Source organism: Sinohyriopsis cumingii, chromosome 9, assembly GCF_028554795.1.
Source record: "Sinohyriopsis cumingii isolate HCF-2022 chromosome 9, ASM2855479v2, whole genome shotgun sequence".
In the NCBI taxonomy this organism is placed as follows: Eukaryota; Metazoa; Mollusca; class Bivalvia; order Unionida; family Unionidae; genus Sinohyriopsis; species Sinohyriopsis cumingii.
The window spans coordinates 117,972,434-117,998,609 of NC_142969.1; the positions used below are offsets into that span (position 1 = coordinate 117,972,434).

General features: G+C 35.7%; 2 protein-coding genes across 2 annotated transcripts in view; one reads left to right on the top strand and one right to left on the bottom strand.

Annotated features, from left to right (window-relative positions):
- LOC149792541 (inactive phospholipase C-like protein 2) overlaps window positions 1-26,176 on the top strand; it is a 282,771-nt gene that overhangs the window by 81,275 nt on the left and 175,320 nt on the right. Inside the window, exon 3 of the mRNA XM_089971189.1 lies at window positions 22,660-22,881. Within this exon, the coding sequence (XP_089827315.1) occupies window positions 22,660-22,881 (222 nt within the window). The remainder of the gene's footprint in view (window positions 1-22,659; window positions 22,882-26,176) is intronic.
- On the bottom strand, window positions 1,075-16,534 carry LOC149792542 (uncharacterized). Its single transcript, XM_089971188.1, has 3 exons — window positions 16,143-16,534; window positions 3,320-3,555; window positions 1,075-3,025 (listed from the first exon to the last, which is right to left on the bottom strand). Exon 3 carries the CDS (start codon window positions 2,236-2,238, stop codon window positions 1,654-1,656), a length of 585 nt encoding a protein of 194 aa, XP_089827314.1. The 5' UTR covers window positions 2,239-3,025; window positions 3,320-3,555; window positions 16,143-16,534; the 3' UTR covers window positions 1,075-1,653.

Below are 26,176 nucleotides of genomic sequence, written 5' to 3' on the forward strand. Positions count from 1 at the left end.
AATCATATTAAATGTTTTGTTTTTTTGTGGAAAAAGTTAAAGATCTGTCTACCATAATTTTGGAAACCAGTGCAGTAGGGAACAAACATTTCTTTTCTTCCTAATTGTCTCATTATTTCATGCCCATATACTGTTGTCATATGTACATCTATGTTTCACTTTTTTAATTTGTTCTTGTTTATATGCAACTTTTCAAAAACAATTTTCATAATTGACATGGTATCCAATACAAATCTAATCAGTACAAACATGTTATGTCACATGCTTCATGCCTGAATGCCAACTGATCAGTTTTTGTACAAATGCAGAATTAATAGCTTTTTTATTTTGTTACCACAACTCCGAACCTAAAGTTAATTCATTTTTAATGAGATCCAGTTCATGTCAGAGAGCTCTGAAGAGATGAACAAAGTTGTAATTTAACGACTTTGTTTACTGTGTATCTGTAGCAACAGTTAGGCTTCAATGTAAAGCTAATGCTTGCTCTTGATCCAGTTTGTTTTAGCCATAGTACATAATACTAGTGATGGGAATCACTTAGGAGTTCATAATTGATTATTGATTCCACACAACATACTGATAGTCAGTTGTAATCGGTTACTACAAGTAAATTTTAATTTTTGTTTGTTATAGAGTTATATCTTTATTCAAGAGTTCAAAATGTTAATAAATGTACAGGAGTAATCTCTCTCTCTTTCTCTCTCTCTATCTCTCTCTCTCTCTCTCTCTCTCTCTATATATATATATATATATATATATATATATATATATATATATATATATATATATATATATATATTTATACATACATATTTTAACCTCATAAAAATATTACATTTGTTATTGTGTTGTGTTATTTTTGTTCTACAAAAGCAACTTTCTTTGGCTTATCAGTTTTATGCAACTGAAAGATGACTGTTGCACCATATTCACATGTGATTTGTCTATTGTTTAAAGTAGAGGGACATGCTTTTCTTGCTTGTCATTATTTATCAGCACTACAATCAAAGCAGTTTAGATTGAAACAAACAACAAAAACACAAATTAGAAAAACTTTCAAATTTATTAACTGAACTATTTATCAGCAAAATCATGTAATTATGTAAAGATAGAACATCTAAAGCTAAAATTCTTAAAACTTGACTAAAATGTTATCCACATTAAACAAAATCAAAGGTTTGACTAGTACACATCATGTCATTTTTCAGAATACTGATTATTGCACTAACAATCAACCAATAATCCACATTTACATTTAAACTAAAACAAAACACTAAAAAATGTTTACATTTATTAATTTGACAGTTTAACAGCAAAGTCACATAATGATTTAAAAAATCTACTGGAATTCTTAAGACTAGACCATAACGTTATCCATATTAGAAGTTAAACAGAAGGTACAGTAAAACACAAATCAGATGTTTGAGTAATACTGAACACATAAATCATTTTTCAGAATACTTCTTATTCTTGTTTTTGTTGCACCAACACTACCAATAGTCAGTGTTTTTGTTTAAGAATATTATCAAGTCCACATTGTCACAGCTTAAACAAGCCCGTTTCTTGCTGACAAGATGACCTAGAGCCAGACTAAATACCCTCTCACTAGATACAGATGATGCCAGAATACTTAGATACTTCTGCACTAGTAAGTTATGATGGAAGGTAGAACTGGCAGTTTTGTTTCCACCACTGTAAAATTGTGAGACAGTTTTGCTTCCACCACTGTAACATTGTGAGACAGTTTTGTTTCCACCACTGTAACATTGTGAGATTGGTATCAGATGGTAGATATCTGGAAACTTCTTGGTGGATGACATCTGTTATTGGCTGTAGACTTTCACCAAGGCAAACAATGTGTTGCAGCCAATCGTCAACATTGATCATTGCTTTCATGTTTGGTGGGTTAGGTGTAACCACAGTTTTATCATTGTCATCTCTGGCATTTAATGGTGATGGTACTATTGGTAGAGGTGGCAGTATGTCTGAAGGCTGTTGCTCACTAGTCCCTGGCTCCACGTTGACATTCACTATGACATCAGCCATATCAAGAGCAACCTTCAAAAGCAGAGCATGTCCATCTGCTTGCTCACTGTCAGGTAGAAACTCGAGATCCTTCACAGTATGATTCAATAAACAGCACAACAGAGCTAGATCTTTGTCCTGTGTTCTACTGTCAGGTTCTTGTCTCATTACATCTTTAAGTTTGGCAATTGGAGGTAGATAATTAACATTCATTTCTATATATTGGCAAGTTTAAGAAGTATTGGGATAACTTTATGAAGGGTTGGTGATTTGTCTTCACAAACACTGTTTGTTGCATTCTGGAACGGTGAGAGAACTTCCATTAAGTTTTTCAACCAATGCTTGTTTGTCAAATATAAAGACATAATTTTTTCAATGTTGCAGCTGCTGACTTGCTTATGTTTGGGTCACTGATAATAGCCATAATAGCAGGTGTCTGCTCAAGCAGTCGTTCAAGCATGTCATGAGTGCTATTCAGTCTAGTTGGAACATCCATCTTGAGCTTGTGTCCTCTAGCACCTGCATCATGTAGTAACTGTTGCTTACTCATCAGCAAATCATTTATGCTTGTTCTTTGATGGAAAAAGGTCATACATTTGTGCCCCTTTGCAATGATTTGTGACAGTTCTGGTGTAGCTAAAGCTTTTTTCGCAATAAGGCTGATTCCGTGACCATAACAACCAAATCGAGTCCATTGAAGAAAATCAAAAAAAGCCTTTATCTCATTGGCTGCATTATCAGTGACTGTCATTGGCTGCATTATCAGTGACTGTCATTGGCTGCATTATCAGTGACTCTCATTGGCTGCATTGTCAGTGACTCTCATTGGCTGCATTGTCAGTGACTCTCATTGGCTGCATTATCAGTGACTCCAGACTCATTAACATGAGTAACAGCTATACCAAGAACTTTATGTCATTCCTCTTTCAATTTTTTCTCAGCCTGGTCTTTCTTCTCAGCTAGTTTGGAGGACACTGATTTACGACCTGGAATTTCATACCTGAAAATGTAAAGTTTGAAATATTTAGTTATGGTAGTCAAACAAGAAGGAGCATACATGTATTTGGAATTTTCCTCATGTCTAGAGATAGTGAAAACAATGAATTTATGTAATGTTTAATTAGACTTAACAGCATTATTTTTAATGAAACATTGCTTAATTTAGGTATGAAAATTCAAAATTCAGCACCTTCATTGTTGACATCTAGAATCAAATGGATTAACACTTTTTTGTTTTCTCACTGTCAATTTAAATAAACATTAATAATTTGTAGTGTTATCGTTCAAAACTTACTTTGGATTAAGAAGCATAAAAACTTTCTAAAATATTTATGGTCAACGAGGCTCAGCGGAAGAACTTTGCCAACAATGAGTTTCAAGAGTGTGGCATCATTTTCTTTCTGCTTTGTTTGCTTCTTAAATTGTTAATCAATCTTAGTCTGTTTGGCTGGGGAGGGAACATCAGCACCTCTTGTTGATCCAGTTGGTTGTGGTCTTGATCCAGAGGAAAGGCCAGATTTGTAGTATTGCCTGGAATATATTTAAAATGTTTTTAGATTGAAATAAAAACAAATGAGAAATAATGTATACACAGGTATATGAAATCAATTGAATCAAATCAACTATAAAAAAATGAGAAAAGAAAAGGAGGATTTAAATTAATATTAAATTTACACATTTTAAATTTTATTTGCAATATTTTAAAATGTGCTCTTTTTATGTTTTTAAATAGTCACATGTCTCAGGGAACATCTGTAACAAACCTCAGAGATCACTTTTCCTTTATATATGCCTAATAGCAGTATAATCTTTTGATAAATTTTCCTTTGTTGGTGGACCCTCCTGTGTTTTGTAAAATGTGAAGTATGTCCAAGCATGAGAATGAGCTTTTCCTACAGGATATGGATATATTTTTTGGGGATCATTTTTGTCAAAGGTACATGTATGATATTTAGCATTGTTTTAAAAATATTGTTCAGAATCCTCGGTTTTCTTCCCAACAGAAATGGGGAGGGAACTAGTCTGTGCTGAGCACTTCACAGTTGTCTCCCTTACCATGCAATCGATTATGGCATTTCACAATCGATTAGTGAACTGGTTAGCCCAACCGATTATCGATTATAATCGATAATCGGAACAACACTACATGATACAATATCGTGCATGGTAGCAAATTGTTAGGCTTGTCAGAATGTGTTTTTTTATATATACAAATCGTTAATTCATCTGCAAAGACACAGAATTCACTTTTGTGACTTTGTTTTCAATTGCAGCATTAACTAAGCCTTCACTGTTGTGCAACTTTTTCATACCAAATAACCTCCATCCATGCAGTATGAATACATCCTTTCTTAGAATTGCTGTATTTGGGTGATTTAAATTTTTAACATAGTTTAACAGTAATAGTCATATTGCTATAATGTCTGTAGTGTGGCAGTTTATAGTGATGTCTAGTTCTAGGGTGTCATGCCTCAGATGTGTAGCATCATGTCCCACCAAGTTCACATTATCCTAACAACAGGCTGACCAGTACTAACGATACCCTCTTAATGCTGAGCACCAATCGAGGCAGCTGCTTGTACCATTTTTATAAGTCTTTGATATGACTCAGCCAGGGTTCGAACCTTAAGCAGAGAATTGTCAATATGACACAATGAACTGGTGCACTTGACCTGGGACAAGCATAGAGTTTTTTAAGGATGTCATGGTGTGTGGACATTATGCCTAGATTGTTGCCAGGGATAATTTGCTTGTAGTGAATGTTTACCATATTTAAGTGGTCTTCATTATAGAATTAATTTCTTTAAGGGACATAAGTGTTACTTTGTGTATTCTATCATTTAGGGGTTTGGGTTCAATCACCTGCTTTTAAATATACATCTAAGGTACCTGTGAGTGAATGTGTTATTAAGACATCCTATCTTAAATTAAAGGGCAGCAGTAGGCCAGCCAGTGTATTCCGTTCTCACTGTCAAAAGAGGTTAACTTAGATGGGTTAGATCAAATTCTTGCAAACTTTGAGGTGCTGTGAGCAGAATAAATCCTTGTATGCTCACCATTGTTTATCCCTATTTGGGAGCTTTGAACACCACTGCTGACCTGGTTCAATTAATACAACCATAAATGTAACCCATTCAGTTCCTCCTTCTTACAAGGTGGAAACCACATAGAAACTTTCTATCAGCCCCATCCACTCTAAGACAAGTGTTTAATCACCATTTGAGCTGATGGATTAAACTGGTCCCCCTGCATGCACCTAATCCCTGATATGTTCACCGATGCATCAGAATTTGGTTGGGACACTCATTTAGAGCCAGAGGGCATCCAGGGTCTTTGGACTCAGCTGAATCATCCTTCCACAATAAGAACCAAGAATACAACAGCATCTGATGTGGAGGTCTGGAACCTCCGCCACAGGCCACCTTGGAGAACATCACCATCTTCTGATCCACCACATTATGTGAAAGAAGAAAGTATTAACATACATCCTGTCCAGGAATGGAGAGACATCCTCACAACATGTTTTTTTCTTCCTGAATACTCCATTATAAGTCCCACCTCTGTCTGCGTGGGTTTGAGTCAAAGGCTTGGCCAATGTGGATATGTGAGAAAGCTTGCTGGTAGCTTATCGTGGGTTGGTGGTTCTTTCCAGGGTTTTCCCGGCCTCTTCCTTCACCACTAATACTGGCCGCCATGTATAGCCTATCTTGTGCTGAAAAATGGCGTTAAACCCTATAACAACAACAACAACCATTTTATTCCCTTTCTGCATGGGGGGGGGGGAGGTCCTTTATTGACCTGTTTGCAACTGAATCTGCCATATTTCGGAAAGAAGAACGTAATAGCGGATAGTTTGACCTGCTTCACACTGTGGAGAAGACACCTGGTAGACCTGTTTTGACCAGGCTCAATAACAGACTTATCTTTTAATGTTTCTTCTCTCCAAGACCAGGGAGCAATGGCAGTGTATGCCTTCAGCCTCTGATGGGATCCAATATTTACATACACCTTCTCACCATTCCATCTACTATTTTGAAATTATATAACATGGCATGATAATTAAATAAATATTTGGTAAAAATAAATAACTTGTATGAACACAATGGTATGAAAATAAATGCAGCCAATCAAAACCATGATCATAGGTAAGTTGAGCAAGGGTAAAAGCTGAGAAAAATGATTTCAGAGTAATGATAAAATGAATGAATAGAAAACAGACTGAAAATGAAAAACTACTTGGCATCATGATAGACAATATCTTGAGCTGGAAAATTCAAATTGATAAGGTCATTTGAAAAGTTGACTTAATGCTTAGCTCTTGAACAGAACAAAATCTTACCTCCCTTAAGAACAGGGAAAAATATTCTACAATGCATGTGTCATTGCCAGACCTAGAATAGTGTTGCTCTGTTTGGAGTAACAGTGGTACAGGAAATCAGGAAAGATTACTGTAATTTCCAAAATAAGCAGTTAGACTTATTTTTGTTTGATGCTCATTTACATGCACCATCAACATCGACAAATCTTTTCAAAACCCAAAAGTGGCTTCCATTTCAGCAGAGAACTGACCATTTCAGAAGGGTTTATTAGTGTATAAATCCTTTCATGGTTTGGCTTTTGGATTAACTTAAATGTAACTTTAAATTTGTTACAAATGTTCATATGTATGAACTAAGATCCATCTCAAACAATAAGTTACATTTACCTAAACCAAATTCAGAGTTTTATAAGAAGAGTTTTGCTTTTCTGGAATTCCATACCACCTCATATAAAGTCAGCTGACTCATGCCAAGCTTTCATAAAGCTTCTTAGTGATCACCTACAGAAACAAACATTTGTATGATTTTGTTTAATTCAGTACTACAACTATTTAAAACATTGCTATCTCATGTACTCATCTGTGTTTTACACATTTACTACTACTCTTTCTATGAGTCCTGAATGTACTAGTGCATATTTTATTGTAGCAGTAGATCACCATTGTCTAATTTTTAATAGCATTTCTTGTCTAGAAACACCTCATCTAGTACTAATTGTGCATTATACATGTAGTTATGCAAACATAATTGTCAATGGCCTAATGGAAGATTAGTCAGTTGACCAAATGAGCTTCTTCATTCTTCTTCTTATTATTGTTAAGTATTTTGAGCTGCAGAGAACTTTATCCCACTCTCTTATGTCCAGATGGAATTTGTTTTTTGTGTTATGGTCTTTAACCAAAACCTCCTTGAATCATTTATGGAGGCCATGTTTTAGGAACCCACACTCAAGACTCTGTTTTACTTGCTTAGGCATTTGCAAGGTGATGCAGCAAAATTCATGCCTTGTATCTCTTTCTCTCTCCCTTTCTTCTAATTTTGTGTACTTTTTATTTTATGAAGATAATTTAGCTACTTTGAATACAATTGTAATTATAATTGTAATAGATTTTCTTGAATGTGATTATTTGACTCCTTTCTATCTTTGTTTCATGATGGTCAAATTAGATAAATGTACAAACACTGTAATAAGTAAACCTTTCGGGGACACATAAGTAGTCTGTAAAAGCACATAATCCGGATAATCCGTGCAGGGATAATCAGCATTTTAGTAGCAGCTGTTGTGTAGCTTAATTTTTTTCATGCCGTAAAACCTTGTCTGTTTCATGTCAGTATACGTCCTCCCAATGAGTGGGGAATTGTCAATAATACATGTTCCACTGACGAACCCCATGTGCCCATGTGCAGAACAGTTATCTTTTCTTATGGATATGCAGCCTTAATGGACGTGTGTCAAAATTAGTGATGAGAGAAAAATTGTTTGTTGCTTGTGCTTCACCACATTGCGGTCTTCCTTCAACAAATATTGCATCTCTGTTTTATATTTATCCTCTCTGTATTCATTTTAGATGCCGGCAAGCCATGCTCCCTTTCAGAAAATTCGTTTTTTAGGGAACTCTGGTTGCTTGTTCTAGTGATTATACATGACACACTTCATAGGCCCTGATTTGCTGGTACATTATACAATGGCAGATCTGGATGTGTGCAGTTTGTAGTTTTGATTCACCTTATTTATAAGTGTATACGATAGTCAAAACCATTCTTAGCTGCATGCCATGGAAACCTGTCTTAGTAAAGAACTCTGTATGAAGGATTCTCGTATGTAATGGACCCATTTTCATTACTTATATACTGTAATTATATACACTATATATTCTTGCTTTGAAGTCGGATCCAACTAAGACTTCATAGATTCTAATCTGTAATAGCATAATGCACTAGAAGATCTGGGTCTGTGCAGTTTGTTGTAACTAATCAGTAGAACAAACAACAAAGACCCCGATGTGCTAGCATATTATGTGACAGCAGATCAGGGTCTATGTTGTTTGCAGTTGGACTGGACATGTATGTGAGTATATACTGTAATTGACATGTGCCCATATCTTAGGACAGAATTGTGCTGTCTCATGAGTTTCTATTATAGATTGCATTCAGGCACTGGCAAATGTTACAACCATTGTAATTGCCATATCATATTCATAAACTATGTTCAGATCTGCGAGTCTGACATTATTTATCTTGTTTTGGATGACCAAATAACTGCATAGCCTATTGATCTTTAATGGGCATATATTCACATTTGTTTGTCAGATTCATGCAGGCATTTTGTAACTCCTCTACCCAACCCCAACATGCAGGAGCTCATTATGAGGTCTTACCTTTCTTCACCAACCACCTTTGCAGGAAGGAACAAATGGGAGGTTACTGTTTAATGGAGGTAGATTGACTGAAAATTGGGACACTGGTTGGATGTTATCTGGCTTTGGTTTTGGCTTGAAAGTACATTTTTAACACAAAATTAACTTTATCATGGAGAGGAAATAGGAGATAAGTGCCTTTACAAAGCAGCAAAAACTTTCTCATTGATGTTGTGTTGCTTTTACTTTTTTGTTGTTGAAAAAACTGATCCATTTGATATGAATATATCATCCCTCAAATTGGAGAATTGTGAGTTAGACATGGTCCGCTCGTGCACTAGACATGCCCATGCACAGAACAATCATCTTTTTCAATGATGCCATGTTAATGATAGTGTTGTACATAACTTGGCCAGAGATAAATTGCTTGTTGCGAGTTTAAAACTGCACTGCAGTCTACCATCAATAATATTCTATCTCATTGTTACATTTACCCATTTTGATTTGTCTTTATATACCAGTAACCCCTATCTCTTTTAAGAAATTAGTTCCAGAAAAGACCTCTTATGTTACCATGTTGGATCTCACCATTTAGGGGTTAGGGTAAATTCTTCTTATCATCGTATGATTGGGTACAAGTTAGTCTTCTGTGTTAAGTAATAATGCAACACAGACCCAACCCTTTCTTATTCTTTTCTTGTCAATAATTGATTCAACATAAATTCTGTGTTATTTCCTTTTCACCGTTGTATATTAATAATAGTTTGCATGTCTTGCATTGCAAAAAATTTGGCATTGTGCATGTCTGCATTGCTCCTAGAAGAACAACAAAGGTTTATGAATTGAACATCCCCCTTATTAAGGAAAGGTAGTAAATTCCTCATGAGTGTTTTCCTTTTGCAACTACACTGGCGTCAATATAGCACACACTATATACACACAGCTGAGTTTCATGTATGATATATTTTCTCATTATTTATGGTTCTCATTCAGATAATTTTTGTTTTTGAGAACAATGTCTGGACAGTCTGTGGGAAAGCATGGCCACAAGAAGGTTCCTTGAGACGTTCCCCCTTTCTGCTTCAGTCTTCAAAAGGAACATGAAAGAATTGTACATTTCTCACAATATTTACTAATCCAGCCAAATTCCATGTGTACTTTTGTACTCTTTAGGCTACTGGATCTGGGACCTGTAGTAGAGATGATGTCATGGCTAGTGTTCCACCAAGGTGATTTGAGGTAGATTTAGCAGCTCATTTGACATCTCCTATCACTAGTTCACAGCTTCTGTCAGTTGGATGAAGAGGAGAAGATCTTGTCATGTCTTAAAGTGGTAATTTAAGTTTACCACTTCTTTTCCACTTATGCCCAGTTTAACTGGTGCACAGGTCAAGATCCTTTCCATTTTGGAATAGATCTTCATTGCTGATTTCCTTTTGTTCCAGTTTGGGAGCAAAAGATGTTCAGTATCAAGGGCTCTAGAAATGCCATCTTTAGCACACTTAAATTCTTAGTCCAGATTTGCACCGTGTTGATCTCATTGGGTATTTAGAGTTGCAAAGACCTTTCTCCTGCTCTCTTTATGCCCAGATAGAATCTATCTTGTGTTTAATTGTCCTTAATAACCACTGAATGTCTCAGGTTTCCTTTGAATCACTTTGGAATCTGTGAGAATGTGCACTGTGATTCATGCATTTTCTGTTGACACTGACTAGTCTCACTGGTTTAATGGTAATTACGAATTTGTTTCCCCCCCCCCCCATTGTGAGAAGCGATTTGTAGTAAAAATCAGCTACCTTGGTAGTTCCACTACCTATAGAAATCACCCATCTCATTTGAATCTGTGCCTGAAATGATGAAGATAGGCTTTAAATGCCAAGTTTGGTAACTACTTTTCTATCTTAATGACTTGATAGGGAAAATGAAAGCTTTTTCGTTCACTTAAAAGGCTCTGTTGATATTTTGGCTCCTACTATTTCATGGTGGATGTCACCACAATCAAAAGAGCTTATCAGTCTCTTACCAGTAGAGACCCTTGCTTTATGAAACTAAAAGCCCATGAGGTTTGTGCCATCACTGCCTCATCGGCATATCAAAATAGTTCTATCTTTGAGGACATCACAAAGGCAATGTTTTGGTCATTCCATTCTACCTTCTCCTTCCACCTCTACCCATTAGTACAACAAAGCAAAGGCTTTTTTTCTTTTTCTGGGACACATAGTTATGGCACCAATTGTAGCCCTTAGTGACACCAACATTTTGTATGTGGATCTCTTTCAGGTATATGGCATTTGTTTGGTCTTTTTTAATGAGTTTAGCTGATCTGCCTACCCATCTAACTAACAAATTCAGCTGTGTGATAGTGATGGGTAAGTTATTGTTCCTATTAAAATAGTTTCTTTTTAAGGGAAGTAATACTAATTTTAATTATGCAGTTGTAACTTCCCAGTTGCTATTGCTGAATGCCCTTCTTCCATCTGGCTCTTATGTCCTGATATAATGTTTTCTGTGAAAAGATGGGTGCCGTTTGTTTGGGCATGTGAGGTGCATGAGTGGACTGCCTTACTGACAGTTCTCCAGTTAGTGGGAGCATACATTTGTTCAGAAGGATGAGCCTTTTTGACATGAAAAGGTAAAAGGTATGCAATAGCAACAGGTAAGTCTTACATAATTAAAATTACTTTACCTAAGGATGCACCAAGGCAGCTGAGGCTGTGCTGATTATTGGTAAACTGATATTTCACGAGACCTTTGTTGATTCATCATTTTTAATAAAGTAGAATTTTTCTTATTACATGTACTGATTTGATTGAGTCATTGTTTTTTTTGGCACATCAACACTTGAAAGACTATCCAGTCTAACAGATCATGGCAGCTTACCCAGGCTTGGCTGGACAGAATTTGATCTGCATGTGAGTCGGCATGTTAAATGCCACCAGTTGATGTGGCCTTTCCATTCACTTTTGCCTTTTTATGCTTGGTAGGTTATAAATGTGATTTGAAGCATGCTGACTGCAGGTAAAGGTTTAGTAATAACAGGTGTTCAGGAAAGTATGCTGAGTACTAAGAATGCTTTTAAAAATCATATTTCAAAAACGGCAAGACTAAGCCACTGTGTCTCATCATCAAACCATATGAAAGCTTGCATATCTTTGGAGAGAACACCACCAGCTCATCTACAAACCATGAATATACAACATACTTTTTATCAGAGCTGGATGCAGTTTTGTTTCGAGAACAATCTGATTTAATCCTAAATAGCGATAGAGGAACATTTAAAGCTGGATTGGATCTGATTTAGAAGAAATTGCAACATCATCAGCATATTTATCAAGTTGTGTGTTAATGCTGCTAAATTGCTTTTTACTTATTTCATGTACCAAGTGACCTGAAATTCATTTATCCAACAATATATCATGTAAAGAGAATTTATATTGAAATGAATATTTTATGAAACCATTTCATAATACTGTTCAAAGAATTGATTTTTTAAGAAATAAAGTTTGTAATTTTGGAAAATTTTGCCTTTCTTTTATATAAAAAATGCAAAACATAGCAACACTAATGTCAATGCATCAGTCTCAGCTAAATGACAAAATCCAGTCCCTCGTGAGAGATGGGGTGCAGTGGGGGTCATTAAAAGTCATCCCATGGTTTCTACATAGTTGTTATAGCATTCTCTGTACATTTAATATGAATTATGCTTTTGTCTGTAGAATATTGTCTGATAGTGGCAGGGAAAATGGAACATGCCTTGAAAGACCACTAGTTCTACCAAAACAGAATGGTCTCATAACAGGCCATAACACTATAATCAACAAATCTGTTCATAGAGAACCTGTTCTCTCAAGACAGGCGGTCTCTTAAGACAAGTTTTACTGTATGTATGTATGTATGTATGTATATGTATATATATATATATATATATATATATATATATATATATATATATATATATATATATATATATATATATATATATATATATATATATATATAAGAGAATGCAACAGTTCAAATTTAGAGAGAATGCAATAGTTAAAATTTGTCCTTATTTCCTTATTTTTTTAATAGGCACCAAGCTGCTTGATAAAATTTCACTTGCCTCACAATTATTTTTTAGTTTCACGTCTAGCTGTAGCTGTTTTGAAATTGTTATCCCCTGTATACATACTCATTGTACATGTAAAACTAAATAACATGCCCTCGTTGTTGGTTTATATTACATGTTAGGAAACAAACTTTTAAGTGGGGTTGGGTGAGGGAGGATTCTTTTCTGGTCAGGATTTCTTTTTTTCTTCATATTACAAGATATAAAAAATTCCATTAATATGATGGGATTTTTCTTCCTTCAAATCAGAGGAAGAGCACTTTTTTCAGGCATGTAATCCATAATTTGTTTCAAACAAAATTGCAAGGCCCGGATAAGAAAATTAAATAGTTTGTCATTTATACCTGCAATATTTAGAATTAATTGTATGGTGTTTATACTACCATAACACAAGTTGATTATTTAGTGCTAACGCAGTTGGAATAAATTTAGTGCAAAACCCATGAATATATGCACCACAGCAGCAAGCCTTGGCAGATCTGATGGTAATGCTCGAACCTGCATCCTTTTGGTCACAATTCTTGCACTATAACCAGTGTTCCTGTGGCTGCTTAATATCTTGAAGAATCCAGACTTCCATAAATACTTGCATAGAAATAAAACCCAACAGCATAGACCCAGATCTGCTGACACCCAACAGCATAGACCCAGATCTACTGACACCCAACAGCATAGACCCAGATCTGCTGACACCCAACAGCATAGACCCAGATCTGCTGACACCCAACAGCATAGACCCAGATCTACTGACACCCAACAGCATAGACCCAGATCTGCTGACACCCAACAGCATAGACCCAGATCTGCTGACATCCAACAGCATAGACCCAGATCTGGTGATACAGTATATAACTGCAACTCTGGGTCTGTGCAGTTTGTTGGGATTAATCAGTATAACAGAAAATAGACCTTGATCTGTCAGAGCATTGTGCAAATGCAGATCAAGGTCTTTGTTGCGTATATTTTGACCACACTTGTACATGATTATATACTATGTCTTGACATGTTTTCAGATCATACCATATCTACTCGCTGATAAGACGAGTCCAACTGCTAACTGCACAGACCCAGATCTGCCATTGCATAATGTTCTGGCACATCTGGGTCCATGCATTTTGTTTGGAGTAATCAGTAGTATAAGCAACACAGACCCTGATCTGCAGGCACAGTATGCTATGGCAGGTGGAGATCTTTGTTGCTTGCAATTTGACTCGACTTGTATGTGAATATGTACATTACCGTTTCGGGCTTTCTATTAAAAGCACTGACATTATGAAGAAATCCATTTTTTTCAGTAAAGTGAAGTAATTAGTGCTATTTTTGTAAATTAAGTTTGACAAGTAATTGTGGAAATAATGAATTGCAGTTATTTTATCAGAGTGGGGAAAATGCTGAAGAAGATAAAAAGCCTTCATCAGAAACAGATTTTTTATGACCACTGTCTGGAGGTAATTGGCTCTCAGCCAAATCCTGTGACAAGCATCATTTTTATTACATGTTAAACTTGGTTCATATGACCTTGAAAAATCCTCGAATTTGAGGGGTTGCCATGAAAACTCATTGAAATGTTGCATTTATCATTGAAAAGGTCTTGACCTTTTGTGAAAAATTGTTAAAAATTTCCCCAAAATTCTTCATTTTTGTTTTGCTGGAAAACAAACGCATTTAAACTAATTAAAATAAATCACTTTTTTAAAGTCCGTCATTTTGTTGTTTCAGTAATTTTCCTCTCAGAATGAATACATATACTAGTCAAATGGTAAATTGGGTGGATCAAGTGACATGGGTAGTTACCAGGTGGAGTAGCATTCATTTGGTTTAGTGGTATGCTAAATAATTACATGCTTTTCTTCTACTTTTGTACTTTTTCTACTGATTTATTCTGTGGTAAACAACAAGAAAAATATGAAGACAGTTTTGTTAAGAAAAAATACTCCTTGACAACTTTGTGCTAGTACATCCCAAATTACACTCAGTATATGCATCTAGTAATTTAAATATGTACATCCCAATTACACTAGGTATACATATCTAGTAATTTAAATATATACATTCTTAATTACATTCAGTATAAACATCTAGTAATTTAAATATGTACATCGCAAATTACACTCACTATACACATCTAGTAATTTAAATACATGTATGTACATCCCAGTCACATTATCCTGACACCTGGCCGGCCAGTCCTAACAGTAACTTGTTAATGCTGAGTGTGAAGCGAGGCAGCTATTAGTACCATTTTTATAAGTCTTCGGTATGATTCAGCTGTCTTTTGGACCCACCGGATTGGTCTGGTTATGCAAATAGATTTTTGAGAGAGAGAGAAAGATAAAAGACTTTAAAATGAAAAATTAATCGGGCAAAAATAGAAATTGTTAACATATTTTAATTTTAATTTTGTTTAATCTATCTTAAATTTTTTGGTTTCCTTATGTTTGCACTTAAGTTTACTTTATCAGGCAGATTTAATTATTCATCCAAGACAAGGTAAAACTGAGTCCATCACTGAAATATTCCAAAATCAATTAATGTAATCTTGCTCTTTTTCTGAGAAGTGTTTTATCCACTTGCATGTCACAGCGACATTATCCAGTTTTCACATTAAGTTCAGCATGATGCATCTAAACAGTCCTTGACAAGCTGACTTTTTAGAATGATTGGAGAACACTCTTTTATATACATTTAATTATTTGACAAGCAGTATAAGCATTAAAAATCTGTCTGTAGCAATAATTAAATAAATAATAGATGATACTCTAGAAAAATTTCCAAGTGGTTGATTGTTAGAGATGGAAACTTTCATTTCCAAGTACATTCTATTGATGAAATCTCAGGAGTTACATACTTATTAACCAGTCAGCTTTATTTCAGTAATATGCAAATATGCATCATAGCAATTTTTGATAAGTTGCTTGTTTAGAGTTTGCAGTCTTACACATTCGCTGCCCTTAGGCTAGGGTAAGAATCGAAAGTCTGGTAACCCTATGTACAATTATTATGATAACCGGTACTGACAAGTTGAAATGTAAATTTTTACTTCCTATTTGTCAAAACTTATTTAAATAGTATACATTTATATTATCATGTCTGAATGAGAAAAATGCGAGACTGACCTTGGCATTGATAACTAGATGGAAATGACACACTATGATATATATATATATATATATATATATATATATATATATATATATATATATATATATATATATATATATATATATATATATATATACACACACACAGTGTGAAATAAAGGATCCAGAGAGAATAGTATCGATGCAGATCTAGGTAAACACGTCAGAAACAAGAGTTTTGAAGTCTCACCCAAGTTTTCTGATCATCAGGTACCGGTATATTTCTGTTTATTTCCTGTGATCAATTGCTGATAAGCCGATAGGTCAGTATTGGATAAGCAACATTGTTAGCTACTCCACTCCACTGTGTCAGTCAATTGCCAAATCCTTCTGGAGGGGTACTGGGGAAAGCTGCACTTCAGTACGGTAATTCTGACTATAATGAGCCCACTACAAATTACGGTAATTCTGACTATAATGAGCCCACTATAAATCGCAAACATGCTGATGCATGATGCAGATCCAGATCTTTCCTGTGTTTTTATTCTGTTTATCCAGAGTGAACTACATAGACTACATAGACTAAAAGCCATGCATTATGTGCTGGTAGATCCTAGTCATCATCATTGGCTGCTTATGTCAGGCAAGGTAATAAGGAACAACATTACTTTAACATTATCCCCTTGGAAACATTTCCTTTATCAGGCAGGCTCTGGAAAACAAACTTACCACAGTCAGTTTTTCTGTTATTTTCTGCTATATTTGGAGACAATTAATGATATTGGACATAACTCCTCTGCTTTTATGACCAAAACTAGATTAATCCATTTTGCTCATTTGTACGTTTTGTTTTGGATTAATACCTATTCTCATTCATAATGGATAAAGCTATTGGCCCATCAATACAGCCATGTCTGCTATTAGCAAATTAAGTTTTGTCAGATGGTTCTAATTGTTCGCAACACATATTGCTTGTACATTTCAGGAGATGAGTTTAATTTACCAGAGATTAATTTCCCCAAGAATGTTACACCACATCATATGTTCATTTTATATTAAGATACTTTAATTGCTTTTACTGGTTTGTAAACGTTCCATAAAGTTGCCCTCTTACACAATAATTTGCATTTCAGCATTGCTAGCAAAGAGAGCAAAGACTTATTTTCTTACATCCTGGCAATTTACCTGTATATTAGAACAGACTTATCATTATAATAGCTGACCTATACCTGTCATGTGCAGGGGCCCTGAGTAGTCTAAAGCTCTCTCCTTTACGGATCATTGCCATCTCACCTCAGTCTGCGTGGGTTCGAGTCTCGGATTTGGCCAATGTGGGTATGTAAGAAAGCTTGCCAGAAGCTTCTCATGGGTCGGTGGTTCTTTCCGGGGTTTTCCCGGGTTATTCCTCCACCATTAATACTGGCCACCTTGTATAGCTTATCGTTTGCTAAAAAAATGGTGTTAAACCACACAACAACACCTGTCATGTGCACGTAATCTTTTGGGTGAAATTCATTTAGTGGCTTGTGCAGCAGCTATATGTCTTTGTACAGTCACTCTGATTGTTATTCGATAGGAAAAACAGCATTAAGAATAATTAAACTGTTCTTAATTTCCAGGCCCCTTTTGGGGGCAGTGAACAGTGACATTGTTATACGATGGCTACAAGCTATGCACCAAGCAAACTACTGCCATCAGTACTGAGGTACCTCTGGATGCTACTGTGAGAACAGTTGGTTGGAGCAAATATTGTCATAAAAATCTCATCAGACCTGTCATTCATTGTAATCCCATTTGACAACTCCAACCCATTGTTATTAAATTTTGCACATGCATCTATCATCTTCAGTTTAGGTTGCATAATAAATGTTCGTGATTTTTTTTCGCATTGTTATGTATATTTAATCTGCATTGTTTGTTAGTTTTTTTTGTTCATTATATGTTATGCATAATTGTATTTTAGGACTTGACCTTGTCCAAAATCAAGTGTGTTCCTGACTAGAGATAATGTTGTTTTTAAATTATAAATAAATAATTCATAGTTAATATTTCCCTAGGAGTGTGGGTTAAATATTCAGATCATTATCAATAGTGGTCAACATATTTATTTGGGTCTGGGTCCAGGACATTGGAATTCCCCCATAAAAATACCTAGCCTACCTGATGTTTAACACATTCCTTTTTATAATTTTAGTAACATATTGTTCCAGAAATGAACTTTTGTCCTACATCCTGGCTCTTCTTTTGTGTCTTTGTTTTTTTTATAATAATCTTGTTTATTTGAGAAATTACTCATTCTTGCTGTATGATCTTGAAGTAGAATCACTTGTTCAATGTGTTCAGTATTTGATTTGGGTGAATTATTTATTAAAATTTGTTATTCACTGGAAATACAAGGTGCTCTTAAATAATATTCTTGGACAGACACATTAACTGGAATTATATGAGTGAATTCAGACAAGGACAGATTGGATTATCTTATTGTGATTAATTTGAAGCTGTTTGTACATCATCACACTTCAGGACAATTGTACATTAGTATATTAAAGACTACAGGCACATCGATGCTTTCAATACTGGATCCTATTTTAAACATCACTGGAATTTAATTAGAACTTTATTTATTAGGACTTGTGATAGAACTTTTTGGACAGTTTGTGATTTATTTTGTAATAATGAAAGTTATTTTAAATTTTCACTTTCTGTTCTTGGGAAATAAATTATTTGTTGAATTTTACAAAACTTGTTGGCTTGTTGGCTTGTTGGCTTTTGATCTTTTATATTAGTTTAAGTTCATAGAGTCATAATACCTTACAAAGATTCCATTACACTGGTATATGCTGATTCTTAACCAGTACATTTTTTCCTTGTGCTGGAAAAAATGAACCTGTAAGAATTCATGTACCAACAAACTGTAAAATGTGTTTCAAGTCTTGAAAGTTAACTGCCTCATCATCCAAGTCTGTCAGAAGCTGATCCATTCTTTTTATGCAATTATTGTCCCACATCCCTGCCGACTTTGATCAGCAATTGACAACTGCAACAAAGCACCAGAAGTAGAGTCAGATCTCTGATGGATTCAGGTATATTCATCATATATATAATTCTGCCATCCTGGTGTTTGACAATATACAACCTACTGTTAGTGCTCGAGTTCTACTACGGTTATTGACAATCTGTTGCTGCCAAAACAATGTCTGAAGCCATGGAAGAGATAAGCTGACTCTCCTTCCAGTGCTGTTGTGTGTGACTAATTGCTTTTGCATGAAGCAGTAAAAATTATAGCACCCATATATCTTCTTGTTTAAATCAAATTAATTACCACATATTGGTTTGCTAAGGGACTGGCGTGATTTGGAGTATGCCACTTTCTATTTATGGATGACCATAAGTCATGTGATCTGATAAGTGATAGCAAAGTTTAAATCTTTCACTAAAATAAAACATTTTACGCTGTGCGTATAAACATCTTCACTATTTATATGTGAACTCTGAACCAAAGTTGTTAACTGTGTGTATTAAGTTGGTGACTGACAATGATAATAGTGGAATGGGATTATGTACTCCAAATTTCCTCCCACCCTTCTCACTCCATTTTCGATATTCTGACATTTATATTGTAGTATGGTGCAAGAGCCAATTGGCTATTGAATAATTGGAATTCGATGCCACATGGGGAAAACCATATTCATGAAGCAATGTTTTTGTTGGTATCACATGACTACCACATTGTCATGTGCTATCTATTTAATGAATCTGGTTTTCTTCAGGCTGCTGTAACAAGAGGTTTCTGGTCATTCTAGAGAATTAAGTATGCTTAACTTTTTACAAATTTTACATGACTTTCTTGTAATTTTCTTTGTACAACAACATCGGGAAGTGGTTTATTGTTGAAATCATGTGACTGTTTGACCTTATATGTCATGGACATGGTGGTTGAAAGATCTGTTTAGTCATGTGACTAGCAATGCAAGTGGCAAGTACCAGGTTATATTTTATCAGTGCTGTAGTTTTGTCTCGTCTATCGGCGGATTAAGGATATAACAAATAATATTATCACAATTTGTGAGAAAATAAATTATTATTCTATCTAGTTGATGCAGGTTCAGCTTGACATAAAATTGCTTTGGTTTTCTAGGCTTGCTAGTAAGGATCAACATGGTGGTGAATTCCAGCCTTTTCAGTAGATGTCAACTATCGCAGATGAGGTGGGATGGGTCTGAGGAAACTCTGACCTGGGATTACACTATTGTTGTGGTGTTGATTTGTGACATATATTATTAACATGGCTCCTTCAAGTTCAGAAGCACATTCAATTTATTTTCTTTCTCTAAATTATTGTTTGCAACATAATTTTGCATACTTTATGCAAATGATTAACCATGCATTGATGCTATTGGCTGATTAGCATTTTTAAAGTTACAATTCTGCCAGGGTCCCCAAGTGGCAGAGTGGTCTAAAGCGCTCTCCGTTATGGATCACTGCCATCTCACCTCTGTCTGCGCCAGTTCGAGTCTCAGATTCAGCCAATGCAGGTGCATGAGAAAGCTTGCCAGTAGCTTCTCGTGGGTCGGTGGTTCTTTCTGGGTCTTCCCGGGTTCTTCCTCCACCATTAATACTGGCCATCATGTATAGCCTATTGTGTGCTGAAAAATGTCGTTAAACCCCACAACAACAACAACAACAACAACAGCAATTCAGCGTAATGTATAAACCTTTTCAGTCCTTGCCAGACCAAAGCACTGGTACCTCCAAAACCCTAGAGGAATCCCTGTTCCATACTTTACCTCTGTCACAGGATAGATTCAAAACATCCTGTGGGGTCCCTTAGGGTATGAAAGGTTTGATGAAATTGGAAAATTAAATGATACTTACCAAGTTAAAGTTTGATAATAATTCATTGAATCAGTGATACTCTTGGGATCACATGCCCACCCACCCTGCCTGTGTCTTATCTTGCATCCTGTGACCTCGCTGAATGACGGACGAGTCATGTGGTCTTTGGTTACGTCATCTGATCTCTAAGGTACTATCAGTTCACTGAAGTTATCATCAAACTTCAACTTGGCAAGTATCATTTAATTTTCCGCTTAATATGGAACTTGTTTGAGTTAGCTCTGGTCTCTGGGATGTTTCGAGCATTTTTTTACTGCATGATTATTAATATCACAAGTTGTATGATACACGTATTGACATAAAAAAGAACCCATTGAAATTTCAAGGTAACACAATTAGTTACAGACCAAACCAGGGAGTAAAAAGTTTACGAAAAATCTTCTCCAGATCTTTGTCATAGACCTTTAGCCTTTAATATGGTCCATTTAATATTGTTGTTGCAAGCATTTGAGAGTGTGTGAATTTGTTTATTTCGGTTTAAACTATGACTAGAACTGCATGGGAGATTGGTGTCTTAGCTCCTATTTAATCTTTATCTGAGACCCTTCTGATATGCAAATAAGGCTGATTTATTGGTATAAAGTGATGAACTTATTCCCTGGGGCTATTGATCTTGCTGACTGTTTTGGATGAAAACAATTTACACGGTGGAATTTTTACCACCCTCTCTCTCTCTCTCTCTCTCTCTGTCTCTGTCTTTTTTTCCATCACATACACACACACACACACACACACACACACACACTCATTGAATTCATTGATTTGATACCTTGTATTTTTATTTTTACATTTAGTTGATAGGAGAATCACTAGTAACCGTGGAACATCCCCTAATGGGCGAAATCGGTAGTAATTTAACTTACCTACCATCACTAGTACATGATTGCTGAGACGGTGAGAATGTCACTCCTTCACATTCCCCTTTTCCATGCTAAATAATGTATGCTATTGGAATAAAGTGCAGAGAAATTTCACTTAAGAAAGGTAGAACAATGTTAATAGCAATGGGGCCGATGTTACACAGCTAAAGGCATGAAAACTGCTGAAGTTGTACATGGCTTAGGGGGAATATTTTTACCTGTACATATCATCATGAAAGCTGAAAGTATTGTTGAATTTCAGTCAGATTTGGAATGCAAATCTATATTGATGAGACCATGAATAAATTCAATTTCCAATATTCTACTTCTTTATTTGCAGTAGTTATGCCTTCCCTTGTTGCATTGGTTTTTGCAACATAACTTTGCTAAGGTTTGTTGGGTTTCTGCTGAATTTAGTATGCATTTTGATACTGATGAGACCTTGAAAGACTTTGATTTTCACAACTTGAAAGACTTTGATTTTCAGAACTTGAAAGACTTTGATTTTCAGCATTTGAAAGACTTGATTTCCAGCATTTGAAAGACTTTGATTTTCATCAATTGAATGACTGATTTCATGATCTTGAAAGACTTTCATTTTCAGAACTTGAAAGACTTGATTTCCAGCATTTGAAAGACTTTGATTTCCATCAGTTGAAAGACTGATTTCATGAACTTGAAAGACATTGATTTTCAGCACTTGAAAGACTTTGATTTCCGGCACTTGAAAGACTTTGATTTCCAGCACTCAAAAGACTTTGTTTTTCAGAACTCGAAAGACTTTGATCTCCAGCACTTGAAACTTTGAACAGCGCTACTTAATTTAAAAACAAAACATCTTGCTTTTGACAAAGGCTTTATAAGGAAAACCTTTATTAATTACGACAGGAAGTGTGTTTTACTCCAATGCCTTAGCAAATAAAACTTGTCAGAATTATTATTTATTCAAGAAAATGATGGAAGCGGTTGGAAAAAGATTCCTAGAGTTGATTTTGTTATTTTATTTTCCAGTCCCTGTATGCTCCATCAAGGAGGTGCGAAGTGGCAAAACCACAGAAGCTCTGAAAAACAAAGAGATTGCAGGAATTTACCCCGATGAGTGTGCCTTCTCCATCATATTTGGGGACAACTTTGAATCGATGGACCTGATTGCCAGCACACCTGATGAGGCAAATATTTGGGTTACAGGCCTTACTTGTCTAATCAGTAGCAAGAGCACCAAGGCTGGTACATGTACGTATCTAAATAATGTAACATCATGGCTGGTACATGGATACATGTACGTATCTAAATAATGTAACATCATGGCTGGTACATGTATGTATCTAAAAAATGTAACACCAAGGCTGGTACATGTATCTAATTAATGTAACACCATGGCTGGTACATGTACATATATAAATAATGTAACACCAAGGCTGGTACATGTATGTGTCAAAATAATGTAACACCAAGGCTGGTACATGGATTCATGTATGTATCTAAACAATGTAACATCATGGCTGGTACATGTATGTATCTAAATAATGTAACACCAAGGCTGATACTTGCACGTATCTAAATAATGTAATGCCAAGGCTGGTACATGTACATATCTAAATAATGAAATACCAAGGCTGGTACATGTATGTATCTAAATTATGTAAGACCAATGTTGGTATTCGTTTATATCTAAAGAATGTGTGTGCATGTGTGTGTGTGTGTGTGTCTGTGTGTCTGTGTGTGTGTGTCTCTGTGTGTGTGTGTGTCTGTGTGTGTGTAGGATTTTTAACATAGCTTTAACAATTTTTCAGTCATATCGCTATGATGTCTGCAGTGTATCAGTTTATAATGATGTCTAGCACTGGGGCATTATGCCACAGATACGTAATATGATGTCCCACCCAGTCACATTATCCTAACACCAGGCCAACCAATCCTAACACTAACTCTTAATGCTGAGCGCCAAGCGAGGCAGCTGTTAGTACCATTTTTGTAAGTCTTTGGTATGACTCGGCTGGGGTTCGAACCCACGACCTCCTGCTTCCGAGGTGGATTCTCTAACCACTAGGCCACCGGAGCGGTCCCTAAAGAATGTAATGCCATGGCTAATATAGGCTGATACAGGTATGTACCAAACCTGGTACAGGTACATACGTAAACAGTGTTGAATTGTACATAATTTTATAGCTGAGTCAATGCTTAGAAGATTCATGTGTGTGGTTGTGATTTGGATTTTTAACATACTTTTTAAACAATTTGAATCATAACGCTATGATATCAGCAGTGTGGCAGTTTATAGTGATGTCTAGCACAAGGGGCATCATGCTGCAGACATGTAGCATGATGTCCCACCCATCACATTATCATGACATCAGACTGACCAGTCTTTACACTAACCTCTTAATGCTGAGCACCTAGTGAGTCAGCTGTTAGTACCATTTTTATTGGTCTTTGGTGTGACTTGGCCGGGGTTTGAACCTGCATCATTTTTCATCCGAATTGGATGCTCTTACCACTAGGCCACTGGAGTAGTAGTTAGAGCTTTAAGTTTTCTTGTGACAATAATTTTAGCATTGGTTGTGGCATAATTGTCAGTTTTAAGATTTTATGAGAAAAATTTGTTTTTAAGTAATTTTAAGACAGATATGGTTGGACTACATCACAGTACCATTTTCAAGTCAAATACAGTGGGGCTACATAATAATATAGTTCTCAAGTCAAATACAGTAGGGCTACTCATAGTATTGCTCCTCAGTCATAGCCAGTAGGGCTACATCATAGTACAGTTCTTGGGTTAAATACAGTAGGGCAACATCAGAAGTGCAGCTCTCAAGTCAAACAGAGTAAGTCAACATCAGAAGTGCAATTCTGAAGTAAAAATACAGTAGGGCTACATCAAAATGTGCAGTTCTCAAGTCAAATACAGTAGGGCTACACTGGAAGTGTAGTTTTCAAATCAATAATTGATAGGTAACTGTTAGTTTACAGATGTAAATTGCAGTTTTGTTGTATTTGTTGTTTGCTTTATTGACTAGTCCACCTTGGCAGAAACTTGACATAGGAGTCACTTTTGTGTCCATGTAGATGGATTTATTATGGAATCTCAGACAGTGTTTTTGGCAGAGTGTCATTCCCTTATAATATAACCCCTGGAGGATTTTGTCATTTTCACCTGAAATGCGAGTAGGAAACATATTTTGTGGACTATTTCTGAATACATCTTAATACATCGACTTCCAAGTGATTTTCCATTAACCTAATTCCTAGTTGTGTTAGAAACATTGTTTTTCATTAGCTATTTCTCTCATGCATGACCCTTAGATCTGAGACCAAAATGTCTAGAATCCAGACACAAAATCAGATTTTTGAACATGGGAGGATTTTGGGTGGAAATAAATTGGGTCCAAAAATTAGATTTTTCACATGCAAAGTGTCCAATGCATACTTGTGCAGAACAGCAAAGAGGATGATGAAGATCATTGGGGCTAGGACACAACCCTGTTTCACTCCGCTGCGGATGTTGAAGGGGTCGGACGTTGAGCCATTGTACTGCACTGTGCCTTTCATGTCATCGTGGAAGGACTGGATCATGCTTAACAGCTTTGGAGGGCATCCGGTCTTCGCCAGGATTGTGAAGAGCCTGTCTCGGCTGACCAGATCGAATGTCTTGGTGAGGTCTATAAAGGCCAGGAAGAGGGATCTGTGTTGTTCTCTGCATTTCTCCTGCAGAATCCATTTTTAAAGCTAAGTGCTAATGAAGTCGAACATCATTACAAACATTATGCATTGCTGTGCATTTTCTTGTGTTTCATTGTGTTGAATCCATGTTTCCAAGTAGGTAAATATTGTAAATATTATGGGTTCCTGTGCATTTTCTTGTGTGACTGTGAATTGAATATCTCTTTCCAAGTAAGTTAATATTGTGGGTTCTTGTGCATTTTCTTGTGTGACTATGTATTGAATATCTGTTTCTGAGTAATTAAATATTACGAGAGAATTTACTCTGACAATAATTGTCCATTAAATAATAGCTTGTATTATTTACAACATGACTCACATTATACTTGAGCTGTAACATGGTATATGTGAATGCTTTAACACATTATAATTGAGCTGTGACTTGGTATATGTGAATATTGGATGGCTTTACTACATTATACTTGAGCTGTGACATGGTATGTGTGACTATTGGATGGTTTTACCACATATACTTGAGCTGTGATATGGTATGTGTGAATATAGGATATCTTTTCCACATTATACTTGAGCTGTAATATGATGTTAATATTAGATTGTCTGACCACATTATACTGGAAGTATAATATGGCGTAAGTTAATATTAGATTCCTTTATCACATTATACTTAACCTGTAATATTGTGTTAAGTTAATATTAGATTGATTTACCACATTGTACTTGAACTGCAACATGGCATATTAAGTGAATATTAGATTGATTTACCACATTGTACTTGAACTGCAACATGGCATATTAAGTGAATACTAGATTGATTTAGCACATTGTACTTGAACTGCAACATGGCATA